The 19,996-nt window shown below is 37.1% G+C and overlaps 1 protein-coding gene and 1 pseudogene across 1 annotated transcript in view; both read right to left on the bottom strand.

Moving 5' to 3' along the window:
• FBXO11 (F-box protein 11) overlaps positions 1 to 19,996 on the bottom strand; it is an 84,663-nt gene that overhangs the window by 19,603 nt on the left and 45,064 nt on the right. The window contains exons 2-7 of the mRNA XM_025868869.2: positions 4,143 to 4,270; positions 3,922 to 4,003; positions 3,359 to 3,503; positions 1,958 to 2,087; positions 1,179 to 1,262; positions 968 to 1,100 (exon numbers count right to left, since the gene is read on the bottom strand). Of these exons, the coding sequence (XP_025724654.1) occupies positions 968 to 1,100; positions 1,179 to 1,262; positions 1,958 to 2,087; positions 3,359 to 3,503; positions 3,922 to 4,003; positions 4,143 to 4,270 (702 nt within the window). The remainder of the gene's footprint in view (positions 1 to 967; positions 1,101 to 1,178; positions 1,263 to 1,957; positions 2,088 to 3,358; positions 3,504 to 3,921; positions 4,004 to 4,142; positions 4,271 to 19,996) is intronic.
• On the bottom strand, positions 14,944 to 15,614 carry LOC112821599 (protein BEX1-like; annotated as a pseudogene).

The raw sequence follows: 19,996 nt of genomic DNA, 5'->3' as shown, positions 1-19,996 counted from the left end.
TTTATTTATTTATTTGACAGAGAGAGACACAGCGAGAGAGAGAGCACAAGCAGGGGGAGTGGGAGAGGGAGAAGCAGGCTTCCCGCTGGGCAGGGAGCCAGATGCGGGGCTCGGTCCCAGGACCCTGGGATCATGACCTGAGCCGAAGGCAGACGCTTAACGACTGAGCCACGAAAATTATTTCTAATATTGGCCTTGATCTGGAAGGTACTGCAAATCACTAGGCAAAATTTTCTATACCCTCCCTCTCCTTTTCTCTGTGGTGGAAATGGCTCCGGAGGGAAGCAGAAGGGGCAGTAAATGCAAATTTCAATAACAAGTAATAATTACTAGCTATCTTAAAATGGTCCATGTACTGTGTCCTTAAAAAATCAGACAGCACAAATCTTGAAATGACTGATTAGTGCTCAAGAACTATTCCATTTATTCTTAGAAATTTGACTATAAAAATAGCTTTGAAATAGTACAAAAAAATTTACCAAGGACATCTGTTTCATTAAAAACACAACAATAGAAACATTTACCATCTTTTTCAAATAAAAGATAAAACAAATATCTTTCTTTCCTTAATGAATAACTACAGTGTTGGACAAAGTACAGACATCAAGATATACATCTGAAAAAAAAAAAAAGAAAAAGAAATTGGGGCATCTGGGTGCCTCAGTCAGGCGTCCTCCTGATTTTGGCTCAGGTCATGATCTCAGGGTTGTGAGATCGAGCCCCTACTTCAGATTATATCTCTCTCCCTCTACCCCCTTATCACCTCTCTCTCTCCACAAAAAAAAAAAAAAAAAGGATACATCTGTAATTTCTGAACTCTGTTTTTATTGCAATAGGCAATATTCCTGTTCTTTCTTAACCATTAAGCTATTATCAAGGTTCACCTGGATTTTAAGTCACTAGCATTTAAAAAACCCATCATGTGAATAATACATTAAAATTTTAATGACAATGCATTTCAGAATACCTGCACCAATCATGGTGATTGGAGATTCAATATATATCCACTCATCAGTGTATATTCCAGAATGAACAAAAATAAGTCCATCAAAATGAGCTTCTTGTACCCCACCAAGGGCATCTTCAATTGTATCATAATACTAGAAAAAAATAAAAGTGTCAGTACAGAACTGAAAGATTACCATTTTAAGTCTTATAAAAATACAAATCAAACATACCAACATATTTTCTCTTCCTTTATATCTTGCAGGATTACTGTAGAAATGTTCAGCAAATCCTGGCTTTACATGTGCACCTTTATACTAAAATGTCAAAAAACAAAACAACAAAAAACAAAACAAAAAAAAACCAGAAACATTGACTACTAATGTAAACATATTCTAAATACTGTATATTTATTAAATATCAAAAACAATTATCAATTATTCCAACTAATTTTCTGTTGCATAGGGCGATGTAAAATCTGAAACAGCTTATGACTCACTAATAACCAGTAAGAAAGGACAAAATCTTTTAATCTCAGCACTACTGATATTTTGGGACAGTAATTCTTTGTTGTGGGGGCTGTCCTGTGCATCACTGTTAAGATGTTTAGCAGCATCCCTGGCCTCTACCCACTAGATACCAGTAGAATCCTCTTCTCTAGTGTGACAACCAAAAATGTCTCCAGACATTGCCAAATGTCCCCTGTGGAACAAAATCACCCCCAGCTGAGAACCACTCATAAAGGACCATATAAAAATTAAAACAACTACTGAACACTAATAATTTAAGAAAAGGTTCGAACAGACCCATAAAAAGTATAACTGCTCTCAGGCTACTGATACTTACTGCCACTGTTTAAATTATTAACAAATATGTCAGTAGTGAAAAGAACTGAACATTTTGTTGAGTGATAAATATATTCATTGGCTTGACACCTATTCCTGAGTTTGAATTAATTCTTTAAAAAGAAACTTTATGAATATAAACAATATTTTCCGTTTATACTTCATACCAACTGCTGGAAACTCTCTTTCCAAGGATTTGGGTGTTCATATTCTTCTGGATTAATCTGGTAGAATTTGCCAGCTTCAGGATGCATCATAGGGCGAGTATATTCAAAAACTTCCATGTATAATCGTTTCCTGTAGGAGGAAAGGAATGAAAAATTTCTTCATAAAAAGTCCTTTAAACAACTAGAAAAATTACCTGATGCTTCAAAAATATATAATATAAAAAACGAAAGTTTTAACTGTAAAATAGTTTTTGGCTAAAAACAATGTAACTATGTATAAAAAATAGTCCATCTCCCAAAATAGTGTCAATTCTTCAAAATTTGTTTAGGGGAAAAAAAAGGCCATCCTTACTGTAAAAGCCTCATAGAGAAATTATTAAAAGGATGGCTTTCAATAAAATACTCTGAACTTAACTCTTTGTATATGTTCAGTTCATTTACATCCTATTACCAAAAACCATCAAACCTCAGAAATGTACTCATAGTAATTATCATTTCCTGTACAAAGCAGTGTTTCCTTCCAGTCTTTTTATCTACAGTTTCATTGCAGTTGTGATTATATAGCATCTAATATTTTGCATTCTGCTCTTTTCAAAAACTTTTCTAGAACACAGCATTTTCCCATGTTGTTAACAACTCTGTAAAAATCATTGTTAAATGCCTTTATCACCACCCTTCAAGTAGACATTACATTGTTAGTACATTCCCTTATTGCTGGACATTTAGATTATTTCTAATTTCCCCCCACAATTAACTGTGCTATTATGAAAAATCTGTACATAAGGCAAAAAAATTTCCAGAAGCGGTATTACATGGGTCAAACGGCATGCTTATTATGAATACAACTGTCAAACTATTTTCCAAAAGTGATGTATCAAAATCTACTTTCACATTAAACTATCCGATTGAATAACCTGTTTAAATTAGACATAGTTCTGTTTCTAAACAGCTTAAATTTAAATGAAAAACATTTCCCATAATCACTCAGTTGCTATTAACTGATAAGTAGCAGAGAAAGTACTTCATTTATTATTTTATAAATACCACTCGGACCAACAACCTACATTTTTGATAAATAGGTAACTTGGAATTTATAAGCATTCTAATTTTGTTCTATTTAATTTTTTTAAGATTTTATTTATTTGAGAGAGAGAGAGCATGAGAGGGAAGAGGGTTAGAGGGAGAAGCAGACTCCCCGCTGAGCAGGGAGCCCGATGTGGGACTCAATCCCGGGACTCCAGGATCATGACCTGAGCCCAAGGCAGTTGCTTAACCAACTGAGCCACCCAGGCGCCCTAACTATTTAATTTTAACTATCAACTCGCACTTCAACTTCCCTACCATCTTTTTAGCATTTGGGGCGGCAAATAATATATTTCAAGATAATAAATTTTCACTTACCATAAAATTGGATCATTAGCGAGCTCACTGAAGCGTTTACACACACAAGCTGCTCTACAAAGATCCTGTTCCAGCAAGTAAGAGAAGATTTTTAGAACCACTTCATCTGGTAGTTTCTCCTGAAGATACTGTTCAGCAGGTGCTGCTGTAAAGAGATTAGCAAACAGAATATAAACAATCTATTTGCTGTGCTAGCAACAAGTTTCTCACTATTTAAAGAGCATAATTTTCATTTTACCTAATGAATAGATTTTTTGTTAACAATCATTTTATAACCATTTTGCTTTGATAGATGACACACACAATTACCTTCTTTTGTCCTGACTTAAGTATTCTTTCTTTTAGTTGTTATGTACCATTGCAGAAATTGGCTAAATACATAAAATGTATTTTTATATAATTAAAGTCAAAAGAGTGAGAGGTCAGGGTTCTCATGCTTATTCTATAATATCACCTTCTCAATCCCAAATGCACCATTAAACTGTATTTAATTTTTGATTTGTTGGTATCAAACAAAATTAAAAAGATTTAACCCTAACTCTTAGTTTTCTCAAAGGAAATACCTGACAGATCTTGTGATTTTCCAGATACTCTTGCACGTTTTGCACGATGACCAAAGTTTTCTGTAGTTGAAGTTGAGGCACCCTTTGAAAACAAAATGAAAACTAATTAAGCAAATATTTTTACCATATATAATCATTACTTCAAAAAAATGGTGATATTTCCCTTTCTGTTTCTAACAATTCTTTCACTACAAAAAGAGAAGCAGTTACTTTTAATTTACCTCCATACTGCTCTTTGTAGGACACGCTGTTCTTTTTGGCAAAAGAGTTTTTCTACGAAGTTGGTATGGACTATTTTGTGCACCAGGACCTGATTCTTCAGCAACCATATCTGCAGGTACATCATCATCTGTTATAAACAAAAGCAACATGAAAAATGACACTTTTTTTTTTTTTTTTAAACTCTTGGAAACAATATACTTTTAAGAAACTTCATAAATTTTTTTAGGGGGAGAGGAGGTAGATAACTTTTTTTTTTCTTTGAGAGAGAGGGAAAGACAGCAGGAGAAAACGAGCAGGGGGAGTGGTAGGCTCCCTGCTGAGCAGGGAGCCCAATGTGGGGCTCTATCCCAGGACCCTGGGATCATGACCTGAGCTGAAGGCAGATGCTTAACCAACTGAACCACCCAGGTGTCCCTAGATACAACTTTTATATAAAATTCCAGACAACTGGGGGGCGCCCGTGACTCAAGTCAGTAAGCGGCTGCCTTAGGCTCAGGTCATGATCCCAGGGTCCTGGAGTCGAGACCCTCAGCTGTCTATCGGGCTCCCTACTCAGTGGTGAGCCTGCTTCTCCCTCTCCTTCTTCCCCTGCTTGTGCTGTCAAATAAATAAAATTCCAGCGAAGTGGATAAACATCTGAAAGAAATGCTGGACTTCATTTCTTACTTCACCATAAATTCCAAAGTAGAAAAACATATATATATATATATATATTTTTTTTTTAAAGATTTGAGAGAGAGTGAGCGAGCAGGGGGAGGGGCAGAGGGAGAGAGAGAATCCTGAAGTAGACTCCCTGCTGAGCGTGGAGCCCAACTGAGGGCTGGATCCTAGGATGCCAAGATCATGACCTGAGCTGAAATCAAGTCAGCTGCTGAAATAAAAAAAATCAGCCACTCAACTGACTGAGCCACCCAGGTGTCCCAGAACATGTATTTAAATACAGAAAAATCAAATCACTGAAAGAAAATGAAAATTATTTTTTTATAATGTTAAAGTGGAAAAGAGCTATAACACCAATTTTGGAAGGCATTTAAAAAAAGGTGAGGACCATGTTCACTTGATGAAGGGAATGGAAGACTTACTATCACAATCGTTACAGTCTAAGTGGGGTGAGAAGGGTAGTCTTGCAAGAGGTATCAGAATCAAAGCAGGGTGAGGAGGGTGTCCATGGAGAGGTACAGCTCAGTGAAGGGTATCATCAAGTAGGATGAAAAGGGTATCTATGCAGACAGTGCATGGACTCAAACTGTGGCATAAAGTGCTGGAGCTCAAGAAGGATAAGATGGAAGTTTGGGGGGGTGGGTGGGAGGGTGGCCTAAAATGGAGAGTCAGAGCAAGAGTAGGAAGAGAAGGCCATCACACAGGAGATAGTGGAACTGGAAGACTGGTTGCATATAGTAGAGGGATTCATCAGATTTATCAAATAATTAAACAGTAATGGAAGCCAGCATCACTTCTATGATAAAGATACATAAATCTAATTTGAAGAAACTTCAGACAAATGCAAATTTCTTCTAATTTGTTTTAATAATCTTCAAAATTGTCAAAGTCCTGAAAGTCAAGCAAGTCTAAGGAAATGTTCCAGGATGAAGGACATAGAAAAGATACAGCAACTAAATGCAACATATGGTTCTGAACTGGATCCTTTTGCTAAAAGGATCTACTATTAGGACAATTAGTGAAACTTGAAGGGGGGGTGTGTGTCAAAGGATTAAAAGGTAGTAATGTGTTGATGTTAATTTTCTGTTTTTAAATAGCTGTAGTACAGCGATTTAGGAGAGTATCTTTTTTTGTAGGAAATACTAAGGTATTAGAAGGTGGCAGGACAAGAGACTGGCAACTTCTGAAGGGCAATCAGAGGGAAAAAACCCTCCTTGTACTGTACTTTCAACTCTTCTCTAAGTATGAATTGTTTAAAAAAAAAAGCTAATAGATTTGATTAATATATAAAAAATTTTAAAATTCTGCTGAGAAAATGAACACTATAAACATAATTAAAAGGAGCAACACAATAAGGAAAATATATTTGCAGTACATGTCACAGAAGGCTTATTTCCTTATTATATCTGCATGCCTACAAGTCAGTATGGAAAAGATGAACAATTCAATAGAAAATCAGGCCAAGGATATGAACACACAACTCAGAATTAAGTTTAAATGCTAATAAAAACTACAATGAGATTTTTTTATGCAGATTATCAAAGATCAAAAAGTGGGATATCCTAGTATCAAAGGATAATATGAGGGGGGGAAGTTCCTAATTGCTTTAAGGACAGCAACTTGGCAATAGCTATTATTACTTAGCAATTCCATTTCTGGGAACTGATGCTGTAATTATATATTCACACATGTGGGCAAAGTACTATGTACCAAGATATTTGCTGTAATACTGTCTATAATACTGTAGGGTAACAATCAAAATGTTCATCAGTAACTATTAAACTATGATGCAGCTATACAATAGACTATTCTGTGGTCACTACAAAATATAAAGCAGTTCTATACAGACTGCTAAGAAACTATTGCAAATATATAGTAAGTATGAAAACCCAAAATATACAGAACAACGTGTTTAGTATATGTATGTTCTGAGGCTATATAAATATGCTTTATAAATACATATATTTACTAAAATACATAAACTTCATGATGGCAGGAAGCTAACTTGAAGAGGCTTCTACTGGCCAAAGATGGGACAATTTGAGCATCCGTAAGAATGAATGAACTGAAAAAAATACATTTAAATTCATGAGTAATGATACTTCAAAAAAAAATTTTTTTTTTTAAAAGGTTATTTTCAGGGTGCCTGGGTGGCTCAGTAGTTAAGCGTCTGCCTTCAGCTCCGGTCATGATCCCAGAGTCCTGGGATCCAGCCCGACATCGGGCTCTCTGCTCAGCAGGAAGCCTGCTTCTCCCTCTCCCACTCCCCCTGCTTGTGTTCCCTCTCTCGCTGTCTCGTTTTGTCAAATAAATAAAAAATCTTAAAAAAAAAAGTTATTTTGAAAGATGCTAGTGAAAATGAAGTCATCATTTTGAAAACTGGTAAATAACAGGAAATAAACATTTATTCTTCCTCTCTTACATAAACTGAACACCAGATAATCAAGTATTGGCTGAGAGAAAGTTTCTCTAGAGAAACAAATACTTCACTAATAAATGAAGAAATAATAAAAATTTGCAATCTCTAGAGTTAATGGATTTAACCGCTGAGTATCTAGTTCCTAATATCACAAAAAGAGAAACAACCAGACATAATAGATCTCCTGATGAAAGAACACAATAGTTTTGCCAAAACACCTAATCTGAATCTGATCAATCCTGTAAGAAACTCTAAATGGTCAAACTATTAACAGTTTCCTCAACAAATAAACTGCATGGGAAAAACAGGGGGGAAGAAATAAGCAAATCTAAGGCATACTGCTTAAGAATGTACACTTTGTTATTAAAATTATAAGAAAAAGCCAAAAAATTATCAAAAAAATGCTTTTTGTTGGTGAAGGAAAAGGATTATAATTGGAACAGGGCACATAAAAGGGTATTGCAGTGGCCAGCAAAATTCTATTCCTTGACCTATTGGTATTAAAATACCCAACTTTATTTTATTTTTTTTTAAGATTTTATTTATTTATTTGAGAGAAAGAAAGAGAGAGAGCACATGAGAGGGGGGAGGGTCTGAGGGAGAAGCAGACTCCCTGCCGAGCAGGGAGTCTGATGCGGGACTCGATCCCGGGACTCCAGGATCATGACCTGAGCTGAAGGCAGTCGCTTAACCAACTGAGCCACCCAGGCGCCCTAAAATACCCAACTTTAATAATAATTCAATACCTTAATAATAATTCGATAACCTATATGTCTGTTTTATATGAGTTTCTCTACCTATTATTTTACAATAACAAAGATGTCTTTTAAAAGGTGGGGTTTAAAGCAGTGTAATATTAAAAAATGTTTTTCAAACAGCAGACCTTGGGAAAATTGATATTTTTATTTTTTTTTAAAGATTTTATTTATTTATTTGACAGAGAGAGAGACAGCGAGAGAGGGAACACAAGCAGGGGGAGTGGGAGAGGGAGAAGCAGGCTTCCCGCCAAGCAGGGAGCCCAATGCGGGGCTCAATCCCAGGACTCTGGGATCATGACCTGAGCTGAAGGCCGTCGCTTAACCAACTGAGCCGCCCAGGTGCCCCAAATTAACATTTTTAAGCCTAATTTCTCTCATCTACTAAAGATAATAGTATCTTATAATTCACAGGGCTGCTGAAGGGATTTAAATAGAATAACACATGCAAAACAGCAGTGTGCCTGGCTCATTTGAGCGTTCAATAAATGTTTTTGCTATTATTTCATTTAAATACTATTCTATTAATATCACTTTCAAATGAAACTTGGAAAACCAAGCAAGTTTTCTAGGAACCGTACTGTTGCCAATGTGATATGCTTATTTTTGGTGTCATCCCTTTGTAGTTTAATATGTGGTTAATTTCTAAAAATGTTTTGTGTGTGCTTGAATGGAACATCTACGTTCTATTTTTTAAAGTCTAAACACATCTAAAAGATCGTTTGTTAACTCTGTTGTTCACATAATTTGTGTTTACTTTTGTTGGGGATGGTGGTAGTGATGATCTGGTTTATTAGCTTCTGAATGAAATGTGTGAAAATCCCTCACTATATAGGTAGTCCTTTATTTGTAGTATGTAAAGTTTTGCTTTGTATACTTTAAGATAATGTTATCTGGACATACAGGTTCAAGATTATTACTTCCTCTTGGTGAATTATTTCATCATTATGCAATGGTTCTCTTTATCCTTAATAAGCTTTGCCTTAAAAATCTATTTTTGCCCGAGGGCCACCTGGATGGCTTAAGTCAGTTGGTTAAGCGACCGACTCCTGGTTTCAGCTCAGGTCCTGATACAGCGGTTGCTAAGACTAAGCCCCGAGCTGGGCTCCATGCTGACTGTGGAGCCTGCTTGAGATTCTCTATCTCCCTCTGCTCCTGTTCTCTAATAAAAAAATAAATCAAATAAATCTATTTTTGCCTGGTAATATTTTCCTAACAGCTTTTTGTTGTGTTTTATGTCAGCCTAGTATTTTTTCAACCTTGTATTTACAACTTTTTACTTTTGGATTACATCCTAGATTTAGTTCTTAACCATGTGTTGCTAGATTTACTGATTTACTTCCTTTAAAAAAAAAAAAAGTCTTAGGGACGCCTGGGTGGCTCAGTTGGTTAAGCGTCTGCCTTTGGCTCAGGTCATGGTCCCAGAGTCCTGGGATCGAGTCCTGCATTGGGCTCCTTGCTCAGTGGAGAGCCTGCTTCTCCCTTTGCCGGCCGCTCCCCGTCCTTGTGCTCTCGCTCTGACAAATAAATAAATAAAATCTTAAAAAAAAATTTTTTTTAAAAAGATTTTATTCCTAAGTAATCCCTACACCCAACATGGGGCTCGAACCTAGAACCCCGAGATCAAGAGTCGCATGCTCCACCAACTGAGCCAGCCAGGTGCCGAGAGATTTTCTTTCCTTTTCAGCTAAAGTAATGACATCTAATTTGCTATTTAACCCATATATCAAGGCAATCTCTCTCTCTCTATATATACATATATCCATTTATATATATGTAATTTTTATTTATTTATTTTTAAAGATTTTATTTATTTGAGAGAGAGAGAGAGAATGAGAGCCAGAGAGCACGAGAGGGAAGAGGGTCAGAGGGAGAAGCAGACTGCCTGCTGAGCAGGGAGCCCGATGTGGGACTCAATCCCGGGACTTCAGGATCATGATCTGAGCCGAAGGCAGTTGCTTAACCAACTGAGCCACCCAGGAGCCCTATGTAATTTTTTAAAAAGATTTTAAGTAATCTCTACACCCAACGTGGGGCTCAAACTCACACCTGAGATCAAGAGTTGCATGCTCCACCAACTGAGCCAGCCAGGTGCCCCTCCATTATTTTATTTTTAATTTCTGAAAGTTGATTTTTCTTTTTCAAGTCTTACTATTTCTATTTTATTTTATAAAGATTTTTATTTGACAGAGAGAGAGACAGCGAGAGAGGAAACACAAGCAGGGGGACTGGGAGAGGGAGAAGCAGGGGGACTGGGAGAGGGAGAAGCAGGCTTCCAGCTAAGCAGGGAGCCCGATGTGGGGCTCAATCCCAGGACCCTGGGATCATGACCTGAGCTGAAGGCAGACGCCTAACGACTGAGTCACCCAGGCGCCCCACTCTTTCTTTTTAAAATAGACCTATTACATCACCAAGCCTCATCTCCCTTTTTTTATCCTTTTAAAATTTTACACACGCTTACTTTATATTCTTATATATATTTTAAAGATTTTATTTATTTGTCAGAGAGACAGAGAACACAAGCAGGGGGAGAGGCAAGCAGAGGGGAAGCAGGCTCCACCTTGAGCAAGGAGCCTGATGTGGGACTCATTCCCAGGACCTTAAGATCATGATCTGAACCGAAGGCAGCCGCTTAATCAACTGAGCCACACAGGCGTCCCTTTATATTCTTTTTTAGATTATCACTGGTCACTTAAAATTTCTGCACAATTTCGGAAGCTGTTTCAGGTCCTAGGCCATAGGCCTGGGTCTTAGTGCTAGTTCTATTTTGAAAAGGTCCAAGGCTACCTATTTCCCATCCCCATATACACACCAAATTCCACCCCAGGTCCTTAGGAGATATACCCCAGGACCAAAAGGTCCCTGTGCTATTTTATGCAGCAGCACCAACTCCCACTTACTGCTTTGATTTGACTTCTCTCATTTCTGGTTTCCTTCTCTTCTTTCCTTCTTTAGGGCTTAGCTATGCACTTACAGTTTTGCTCTTGTTTTGTGTTACATTTCCGTATATTTGTAATGTGTATGCATGTGGGGATGATTATCTCTAGCAGCTTGGTTTATAATACTGGTACCAGTTTCTGTAACACTCAGAAGTACGTTCTCAAACTCTTCATCCTATACAACCCTCTCTCTCACCCCACTCCCATCCCTATTTAAAATCTACAGATCTTATCATTACAGACACCTACACCTCACCATCCAGTCCAGAATCCTTTCCTTCTCACCATGAACACAACAAATATTAAAGACTGAAAAGTAAGGAATTCAGAGGTACTAATGGAAAGGTGTTAGTTAACTCAGCTGCAACCTGAAGTTCACATCAAACAAAAACATGAAGCTACATAATTTGAATTGTGTAATGCCATCGTAACCTCAACTTCCCGTTTGTAAACACTGTCCTGTTCTAAAGCACTCAAAGCTCAGTTCTAGAAGAAATGTATTAAATTCTTACTTGTGCTGAGGTAAAGAATCTGGGCTAAATTTCTACATAGTTCTCATAATAAGTTATCACTGACTGTTTTAAGTTATGCTAGAAGGTATTTAAAAAGGGGTCATTCTGAAAAGATCACTTGGCCACTATTATAATAAGCAAAGGAGAAGGATTTAAAAAAAAATACTCTAGTCATTAGTGTTCTCTTCATTTTTTGAATTCCTGTAGAATTGTATAAGAATCTGCAGTACTGGATAAGGACAATATATGTCATAGCTGCCTTTTGTTGTTATTTATTTTTGGTTTATGCCATATTTTCCTAACAAAAATATAAGCTCTGAGGGCAAAGGCGTCTTTTTTTTTTTATGATTTATTTATTTGAGAGAGAGAGAGAGCAAAGGAGGGGCAGAGGGAGATGGAGAGAATCTCAAGCCGACTCCCTGCTGAACACGGAGTCTGGCATGGGGCTCTACACAGGGCACAATCCCAGGACCCTGATATCATGACCTGAGCCAAAATCAAGAGTTGAATGCTTAACCGACTGAGCCACTCCAGTGCCCCAAGGGCTCTTGTTTATATTCTTCCTCAGTTTCTACTTTGTTGTCCAGTAAGTACTCAATAAATGTTGATACACATCTATGGAGAATACTTTAGTTTTATTCAATTCAAGGAATTTTTCCAGGAAATCATTACTAGTGGTGAACTATGATGATCTTATATACTACTTTACAGAAAACAAAAACCTGGACAGGAACTGCTTCATTTCTTTTTACATCCAACTCTATGAACTTACTTAACATGCACATCCATTATTTTTTGTTCCCTCCTAAAATTATGGAGAAGCATTCCCCAAGATAGATTTGGCACATATGAAGCAAACAACAAAAAAAATTTGTTAAATAAATAAACGAGACAATGAATAAGATGAATAGTTAATGTAACTGCCAAACTAGCTCCAATCCAAGAATCAAGAAATCATAAAATATTAGTTATTGGTTTGTTCTTACAACAGTCTAAAAGCAAGCCCTCAAAATAACATTTTGTTAAATTTTTTTACCTTTATAGTTTCACCTTTATATCTAATATTAGAATGTCAATATTTAGCAAGCTGTAATCTAAGACTAATAAAAAAAGGAATTCTCAATGCCAAAAATACTCAATTTCAACTATAACTCATAGAAAACATAATTTTCAGTTAGGAAATACTTAGCCAGAGATGTCTAAGTAGAAATAGAATGTGATTCATATATGTAATTTTTAAAAGTTATTTATTTTTTTAGTAATCTCTACACCCAATGTAGGGCTGGAACTCATAACCCTGAGATCAAGTGTCACATGCTCTTCAGGACGCCTGGGTGGCTCAGTTGGTTAAGTGTCTGCCTTTGGCTCAGGTCATGATCTCAGGGTCCGGGAATGAGTCCCGCATCTGGCTCCTTGCTGAGCAGGGAGCCTGCTTCTCCCTCTGCCCCTATCTCTGCTTGTGCTCGCTTGTTCTACTCTCTGACAAATAAATAAAATTAAAAAATAAATAAATAAAAAATAAATGCTCTTTGAAACACACATATATATATATATATATATGAGAAAGAAAAAAGTGTTACATGCTCCTCCAAATGAGCCAGCCAGGCACCCCTACATATGTAATTTTTAATTTAATTTTTAATATTCTAGTAGCTATATTTTAAAAAATCAGTGACACACACACACACTTTTATTAAGACCTTATCCGTGCTCTAGCGTCCCTGGCTGGCTCAGTCGGTAGACCACATAACTCTTAATCTCAGGGTTGTGAGTTTGAGCCCCATGTTGGGTACAGAGTTACTCAAAAGTAAAATCTTAAAAACAACAACAAAAAACCCTTTTCAGTGCTCTAAAAGATTAATAGTACCATACAATTTAAAAGGATGCTATACACACCCACACATTTTCATTTTGTAATTTTTAGATTTTACTGTAAACCCTATACAAATATACCAGAGTCTTCACTATTAATAGTAGCCAAGGTTTAAGTAAAGCTGTCTGGAAAATAAGCACACTTCTTTAACTAAAAAATAATCTTTGAAATCCTTGGTATTAAATATGACTGAAAAGAAGAGACTTAAGTCTATATATTCTGAAACTAGAACAACATCTTAATTTTTATATACTTAACTATTTTAAAGGCTAACAAAAAACTACTACTGCTTGGCTGGGGTTCAAAGTCCTTTAGGTTATACAGTAACCTGAAGTTAGAGTTATGGAATTTAATTTACAGTAATTTCTTTCACCCATAAATATTATATATATTCCACATTACTTACCCATGGCCACAGATCAGATTGGAAACTTAAGCAAATCTGTGCTAGTAACTGTGTGTTTAGAAACAGCTCCCAGTCTCACGTTGTAAAGAACCACACTTGACAACTGTTTCTAACACAGTTGGGAACTACCACAGCTTTTCCAACTACTAAAAAAATCCAATGAATAAACTGAAATGAAGATAAAATTCATTTTAAATGTTTTTTAACTTAAATATTTTACTTAAAACTTAAATATTTTACTTAAATTTTTTTCTTAAATATTTTAAGGTAGGGAGTCCAGAAATAAAGTCATAATAAAACACTGCTTTTTAAAAGCATGACTTGCTATAATCAGGTGTTTCTAATTATATACTTACAAACTTTAAAAAATATAATTATTCAAGATACCATTATATACTTCCATTAATGTATTGTTATTATTTATACACATACATACACTTCTGCTAAACTTCCACAACATCAACTATAGGGATTATCTAAGACTGGTCAAAGAAAATATATTTTTATGTTGACCACTGAATAATAATCTTTAGAAGCCACTTCTTTGATACTATAAAAACTTACTGGAAACTCAAACAGGACTTCATTTCAAAAGAAAAAATTTAGACCAATTCATTCTAAATGGACTGACAGGGGCGCCTGGGTGGCTCAGTAGGTTAAATGTCCAACTCTTGATTTCGGCTCAAGTCATGATGTCAGGGTAGTGAAATCCAGCTCTGAGTGGAGCACCACTTCAGGCTCTGTGCTCTCACTGGGGAGTCTGCTTGAGATTCTTTCCCTCTGCATCCTCCCCCCCACCCCCGCTCATGCTCTCAAATAAAAAATAAATCTTAAAAAAAATTAAACTGCCTGACATAAAGTATGTTCAACAAGTATTTGCTGAATAAATGAAGACCAAATGGATGAATGTGCCATGCACGATGTGAATTACTGGTGAAACAGAGCAACCATTAATTCTTTGAATGTTTAGAAGATTCCACCAGTGGAGCAGTCTGATCTGAACTTTTGTTGGAAGTTTTTTTTTTTTTTCTTCTTTTTTTAAAAGATTTTATTTCTTTGACAGAGAGAGAGACAGCCAAGAGAGGGAACACAAGCAGGGGGAGTGGGAGAGGGAGAAGCAGGCCTCCCGCTGAGCAGGGAGCCTGATGCGGGGCTCAATCCCAGGACCCCGGGATCATGACCTGAGCTGAAGGCAGATGCTTAACAACTGAGCCACCCAGGCGCCCCCTCTTTTTTTTTTTTTTTTAAACTGCTTTATTAACTTCACAATATATAATGAACATCTTGCCATGCAATAGGGTAAAACTCCCCTGCTGACAGAATCTTACATTCTGGGTCAAAATACAACATTCAATTAGAAGCTGGTCATAGGAGACCCACAAGAGACATGTAACACCAAAAGGTTTACAACAAAGGTACACTGAGAACATTGTTTAGGAAGGTGTGTCTTCCTATTAACTTCAGGGAAAACATCAAGATTCAAGGCATAAGACAAAACTCCGCAAGATGGTCATGGTGAGGAGGGTTCAGTGCTAACTGCCCACAGACTATGACTGAATTGCTTTTCCCTCAACTTTTCCATCAGCTGTCTCATCTCCTCCCCAATCCTTTCCATATTCTCCTCTCTCATCCTTGCCTGTGGTTCTCCAAGCCTCTGTCCCACCTATACTGCAGGATGGGCTGCCTAACACAGAACCACCTATGATTTACTCCAGGCACACAATATTCACCAGCTTCCAAAGGGAGGGCCAAGGGCTCTCCTTTATTAGCAACTTGCTCCTTTTCATCCTTCTGTTTGGCATTCTCCAAGTTGAGATTTTTTACTGCTTGTTCCTCTTTGGATGCCATTGCTCCTGGGCCTATCCTTGCAGTCTCCTCCTCCTCCCAATTCTCGCCTAGGAGTGCGCCGCTGTGACACTTAGACCTGCACACCTGCTTCCCCTTCGCCTCCAACTCTTTGGGGCCGCCTCTGGTCCACACACCCTCAGGGCCACAGGGAGCAGGCACCGAGAAGCAAATGAGTGAAGGCCCTTGTTGGGAGTTTTTTGATTACTGATTCAACCTCCTTACTAGTAATTCATCTGTTCAGATTTTCTACTTCATCATGATTCAGTCTTGGTAGGCTGTATATTTCTAGGAATTTACCCATTTCTTCTAGGGTTGTCCAATTTGTTTGCAAGTAACTGTATTCTAATCTCTTCCAATTTTTTTTTTTAAAGATTTTATTTATTTGACAGAGAGAGACACAGTGAGAGAGGGAACACAAGCAGGGGGAGTGGGAGAGGGAGAAGCAGGCTTCCCGCGGAGCAGGGAGCCCGATGCGGGGCTCGATCCCAGGACCCTGGGATCACAACCTGAGCCGAAGGCAGACGCTTAATAACTGAGCCACCCAGGTGCCCCTCTTCCAATCCTTATAACAAGAAAATCTCTTCTAATCCTTTGTATTTCTGTGCTATCAGCTGTAATATTTCCTCTTTCATTTTTGATTTTATTTGAGCTGTCTCTCCTTTTGTCTTGTGAGTCTAGCTAAAAGTCTGACAATTTTATCTTTTCAAAAAACCAAGTTCTTAGTTTCCTTAATCTTTTCTATTGTCTTTTTAGTCTCTATTTTATGAATTTCTGCTCTAATCTTTGTTATTTCCTTCCTTGTACTAACTCATCTGTTTTTTCAGTTCCTTGAGGTATAAAGTTGTTTTAGACTTTTTTTTTTTGAAGATTTTATTTAGTTTTTGACAGACAGCAAGAGAGGGAACACGCGCAGGGGGAGTGGGAAAGGGAGAAGCAGGCTTCCCGCTGAGCAGGGAGCCCGACGCGGGGCTCAATCCCAGGACCTTGGGATCGTGACCTGAGCTGAAGGCAGATGCTTAACGACTGAGCAACCCAGGTGCCCCTGGACTTCTCGTTTCTTGAGGTAGGCATTTATTGCCACAAACTTCCCTCTTTGAACTGCTCTTGCTGCATCCCATAAATTTGTCATATTTCCATTTTCATGTTTCAAAGTATTTTTTGATTTCTCTTTGGATCCACTGGTTGTTCAGCAGCATACTGTTTAATATCCACAAATTCATGAATTCTCCAGTCTTTTTGTATAATTAATTTTCTAGTGTCATTACTACTGTGGTTGGAAAAGATGCCTGATATGATTTCAATCCTCTTAAATTTATTAAGACTTGTTTTGTGGCCTGACATATGATCTGTTTTGGAACACGAGTCTCTTATAAGGCAGTATACTGATAGGTCTCCTTCCTTTTATGATGGGTTCTTGTTGTTATGTTCTACCAAGCATTCAAAGAAGAATTAATATGAGTCCTTCTCAAGCTCTTTCAAAAAAGAGGAGGAGAAAACTCTTCCAAACTCATTTTACATTACCCCGATAGCAAACATTACTCTAATAGCAAAACAAGGTAAGGGCCACAAGAAAAGAAAATTACAGGCCTAAATGTAAAAATCCTCAACAGAAGATCAGCAAACTGAATTCAACAATACATTAAAAGGATCATACACCACGATCAAGTGGGATTTATTCCAGGGATGCAAGATGGCTCAACAGCTGCACATTAGTCAATGAGATGTAACATTAACAAAAGATAAAAATCAGATGATTGTCTCAACAGATGCAGCAAGAGCATCTGACAAAATTCAACATCCATTTACGATAAAAACTCTCAACAGTGTGGGTATAGAGGGAACATACTTCAACACAGTAAAGGCCATAGAGGACAAGCCCACAGCTAACATACTCAAGGGTGAAAAGCTAAAAGCTCTTCCTCTAAAACCAGGAACAAGACCAGTAGCTCACTCTTGACACTTTTATTCAACCCAGTATTGGAAATCCAAGCCAGAGCAATTAGGCAGGACAAATAAAGGCACCAAAATTGGAAAGGAAGAAGTAAAGCTGTCACTATTTACAGATGACATTATGTTATATATAGAAGACTATAAAGCCATAAAAAACTGCTAGAATTCAGTAAAGTTGCAGGATACAAAATCAATACATAAAAAGCTGCTGCATAAATGAAGAATGAACTATTACAAAAGGAAAAAAAAAAAAGAAAAAAGAAGAAACATCTTGGGGTTGTGGGATCGAGAGCTGTGTGAGACTCCATGCTCAGCGTGGGCCTGCTTGAGACTCTCCCTCCCTCTCCCTCTGCCCCTCCCGCTCATGCGGGAAGAATTAAAGAAGAAGAATTAAAAAAAAAAAAGTCCAATTTACAAAAGCATCAAAAAGTATAAAATACCCAGGAATAAATTTAACCATGGAGGTAAAAGACCTGTATATTGAAAACCATAAGACATAAATGAAAAAAACTGAAGAAGACACAAATGAAAAGATATTCTGTGCTCGTGGATTGGAAAAATTAATATTGTTAAAGTGTCCATACTACCCAAAGCAATATATAAATTCAATGCAATCCCTCTCATAAACTCAATGGCATTTTTCATGGAAATAGAACAACTCTAAAATTTATATGGAAGCATAAAAGCCCCTGCCTGATTCTTGAGAGAGGGGAACAAAGCTGAAGGCACCACGCTCCCTGATTTCAAACTTTATTACAAAGCTATAGTAATTAAAACAGTATTGTATTGTCAGTAGAAAGACACAAAGATCAACAGAAGGCCCAGAAATAAACCCACACCTATAAGGCCAATTAATTTATGACAAAGGAGCCAAGAATATAAAATGGGGAAAGGACAGTGTCTTCAATAAATGATGCTGGAAAAACTAGACAGCCTATATGCAAAAGAATGATACTGGACCATTATCTTACACTATACACAAAAATAAACTCAAAATGGATTAAAAACATTAAAACTCCTAGAAGAAAACATAGGTAGTAAACTCCTTGACACAGGTCTTGGCAATGATTTTTTTGAATCTGACACCAAAACCAAACACAACAAAAGCAAAAAATAAGCAAGTGGGACTACCTCAAACTAAAAAGCTTCTACACAGCAAAGGGAACTATCAACAAAATGAGAAGGCAACCTATTGAATGGAAGAAAATATTTGCAAATCATGTGTCTGATAAAAGGCTAATATACAAAATGTATAAAGAACTCCTACAACTGAACAGCAAAACAAAAACGAAACCCAATCCAGTTCAAAATTGGGCAGAAGATTAAAATAGATATTTTCCCAAACACATACTAAGGCCAACAGGTACATGAAAAGATGTTAACATCATTAATCATTAGGGGATGCAAATCAAAACCACATGAGTGGGGCACCCAGGTGGCTCAGTTAGTTAAGCGTCGGACTCTTAATTTCGGCTCAAGTCATGTTCTCAGGGTCATGCGATAGAGTCCCCTGTTGTACTCTGCACTCAGCAGGAAATGTGCTTGAAATTCTCTCCCTCCCCCCCTCCCCCTGCTTGCTTGTTCTAAAATAAGGAAATCTTAAAAAAAAAAACAAAAAACACCCCACAACGAGGTATCACTCATACCTGTTAGAATGCCTATTATCAAAAAAACTAGAAATAACAAGTGTTGGTGAGGATGTAGAGAAAAGGGACCCCTTATGCATTTCTGTTGGGAATATAAACTGGTACAGTCACTACAGAAAAGAGTATGGAGGTTCCTTAAAAAACTAAAAGCAGAACTACTATATGATCCAACAATTCCACTTCTGGCTATTTGAAGAAAACAAAAACACTAACACAAGAAGATATACATATCTCCCCCGCCCAATGTTCACTGTAGCATTATTTACAACAGCCAATATAGGAAACAACCTGTGTCCACTGACTGATGAATGGATAAAGAAACTGTGGTATATACACACAATGGAATATTATTCAGTCATAAAAAAGAATGAAATCTTGCCATTTGTGATAACATGGGTAAATCTTGAGGGCATTAATGCTAAGTGAAGTAAGTCAGATGAAGAAAGACAACCACTGTATGATTTCTCTTACATGTGGAATCTAAAAAAACAAAAACAAAAAAATTCAAAGCTTATAAAAACAAAAAAACTCCTGAAAACCAAACTCATAAATACAAAGAACAGGCTGATAGCTGCTACAGGCAGGGGGCAGGTGGGTGGTAGGAGAAATGGATAAACTGTTTTTTGTTTTTAACGTCTAAATAAGTTGAAAAATAAATACAATTTTAATCGAAAGAAAGCGGGGGGAGGAAGGAAATGGACCTGAAGAAAGGAGCTCCAAAGTTGTTGACAACTGTAAAAAAGGGGGGGGGGAACAGAGCAACCAAATAGAATACTGTATTTGCCCTCCAGGAATTTAGGAGAGATACAGACAACTAAACAGGCAATAAGAATACAGTATGTCAC

This window comes from Callorhinus ursinus, unplaced genomic scaffold (assembly GCF_003265705.2).
Source record: "Callorhinus ursinus isolate GAN/ISIS: 27379988/994484 unplaced genomic scaffold, GSC_fseal_2.0 scaffold10, whole genome shotgun sequence".
NCBI lineage: Eukaryota > Metazoa > Chordata > Mammalia > Carnivora > Otariidae > Callorhinus > Callorhinus ursinus.
Note: the sequence above shows the minus strand (reverse complement) of the source record. Positions and strands in the feature narration are given on the sequence as shown.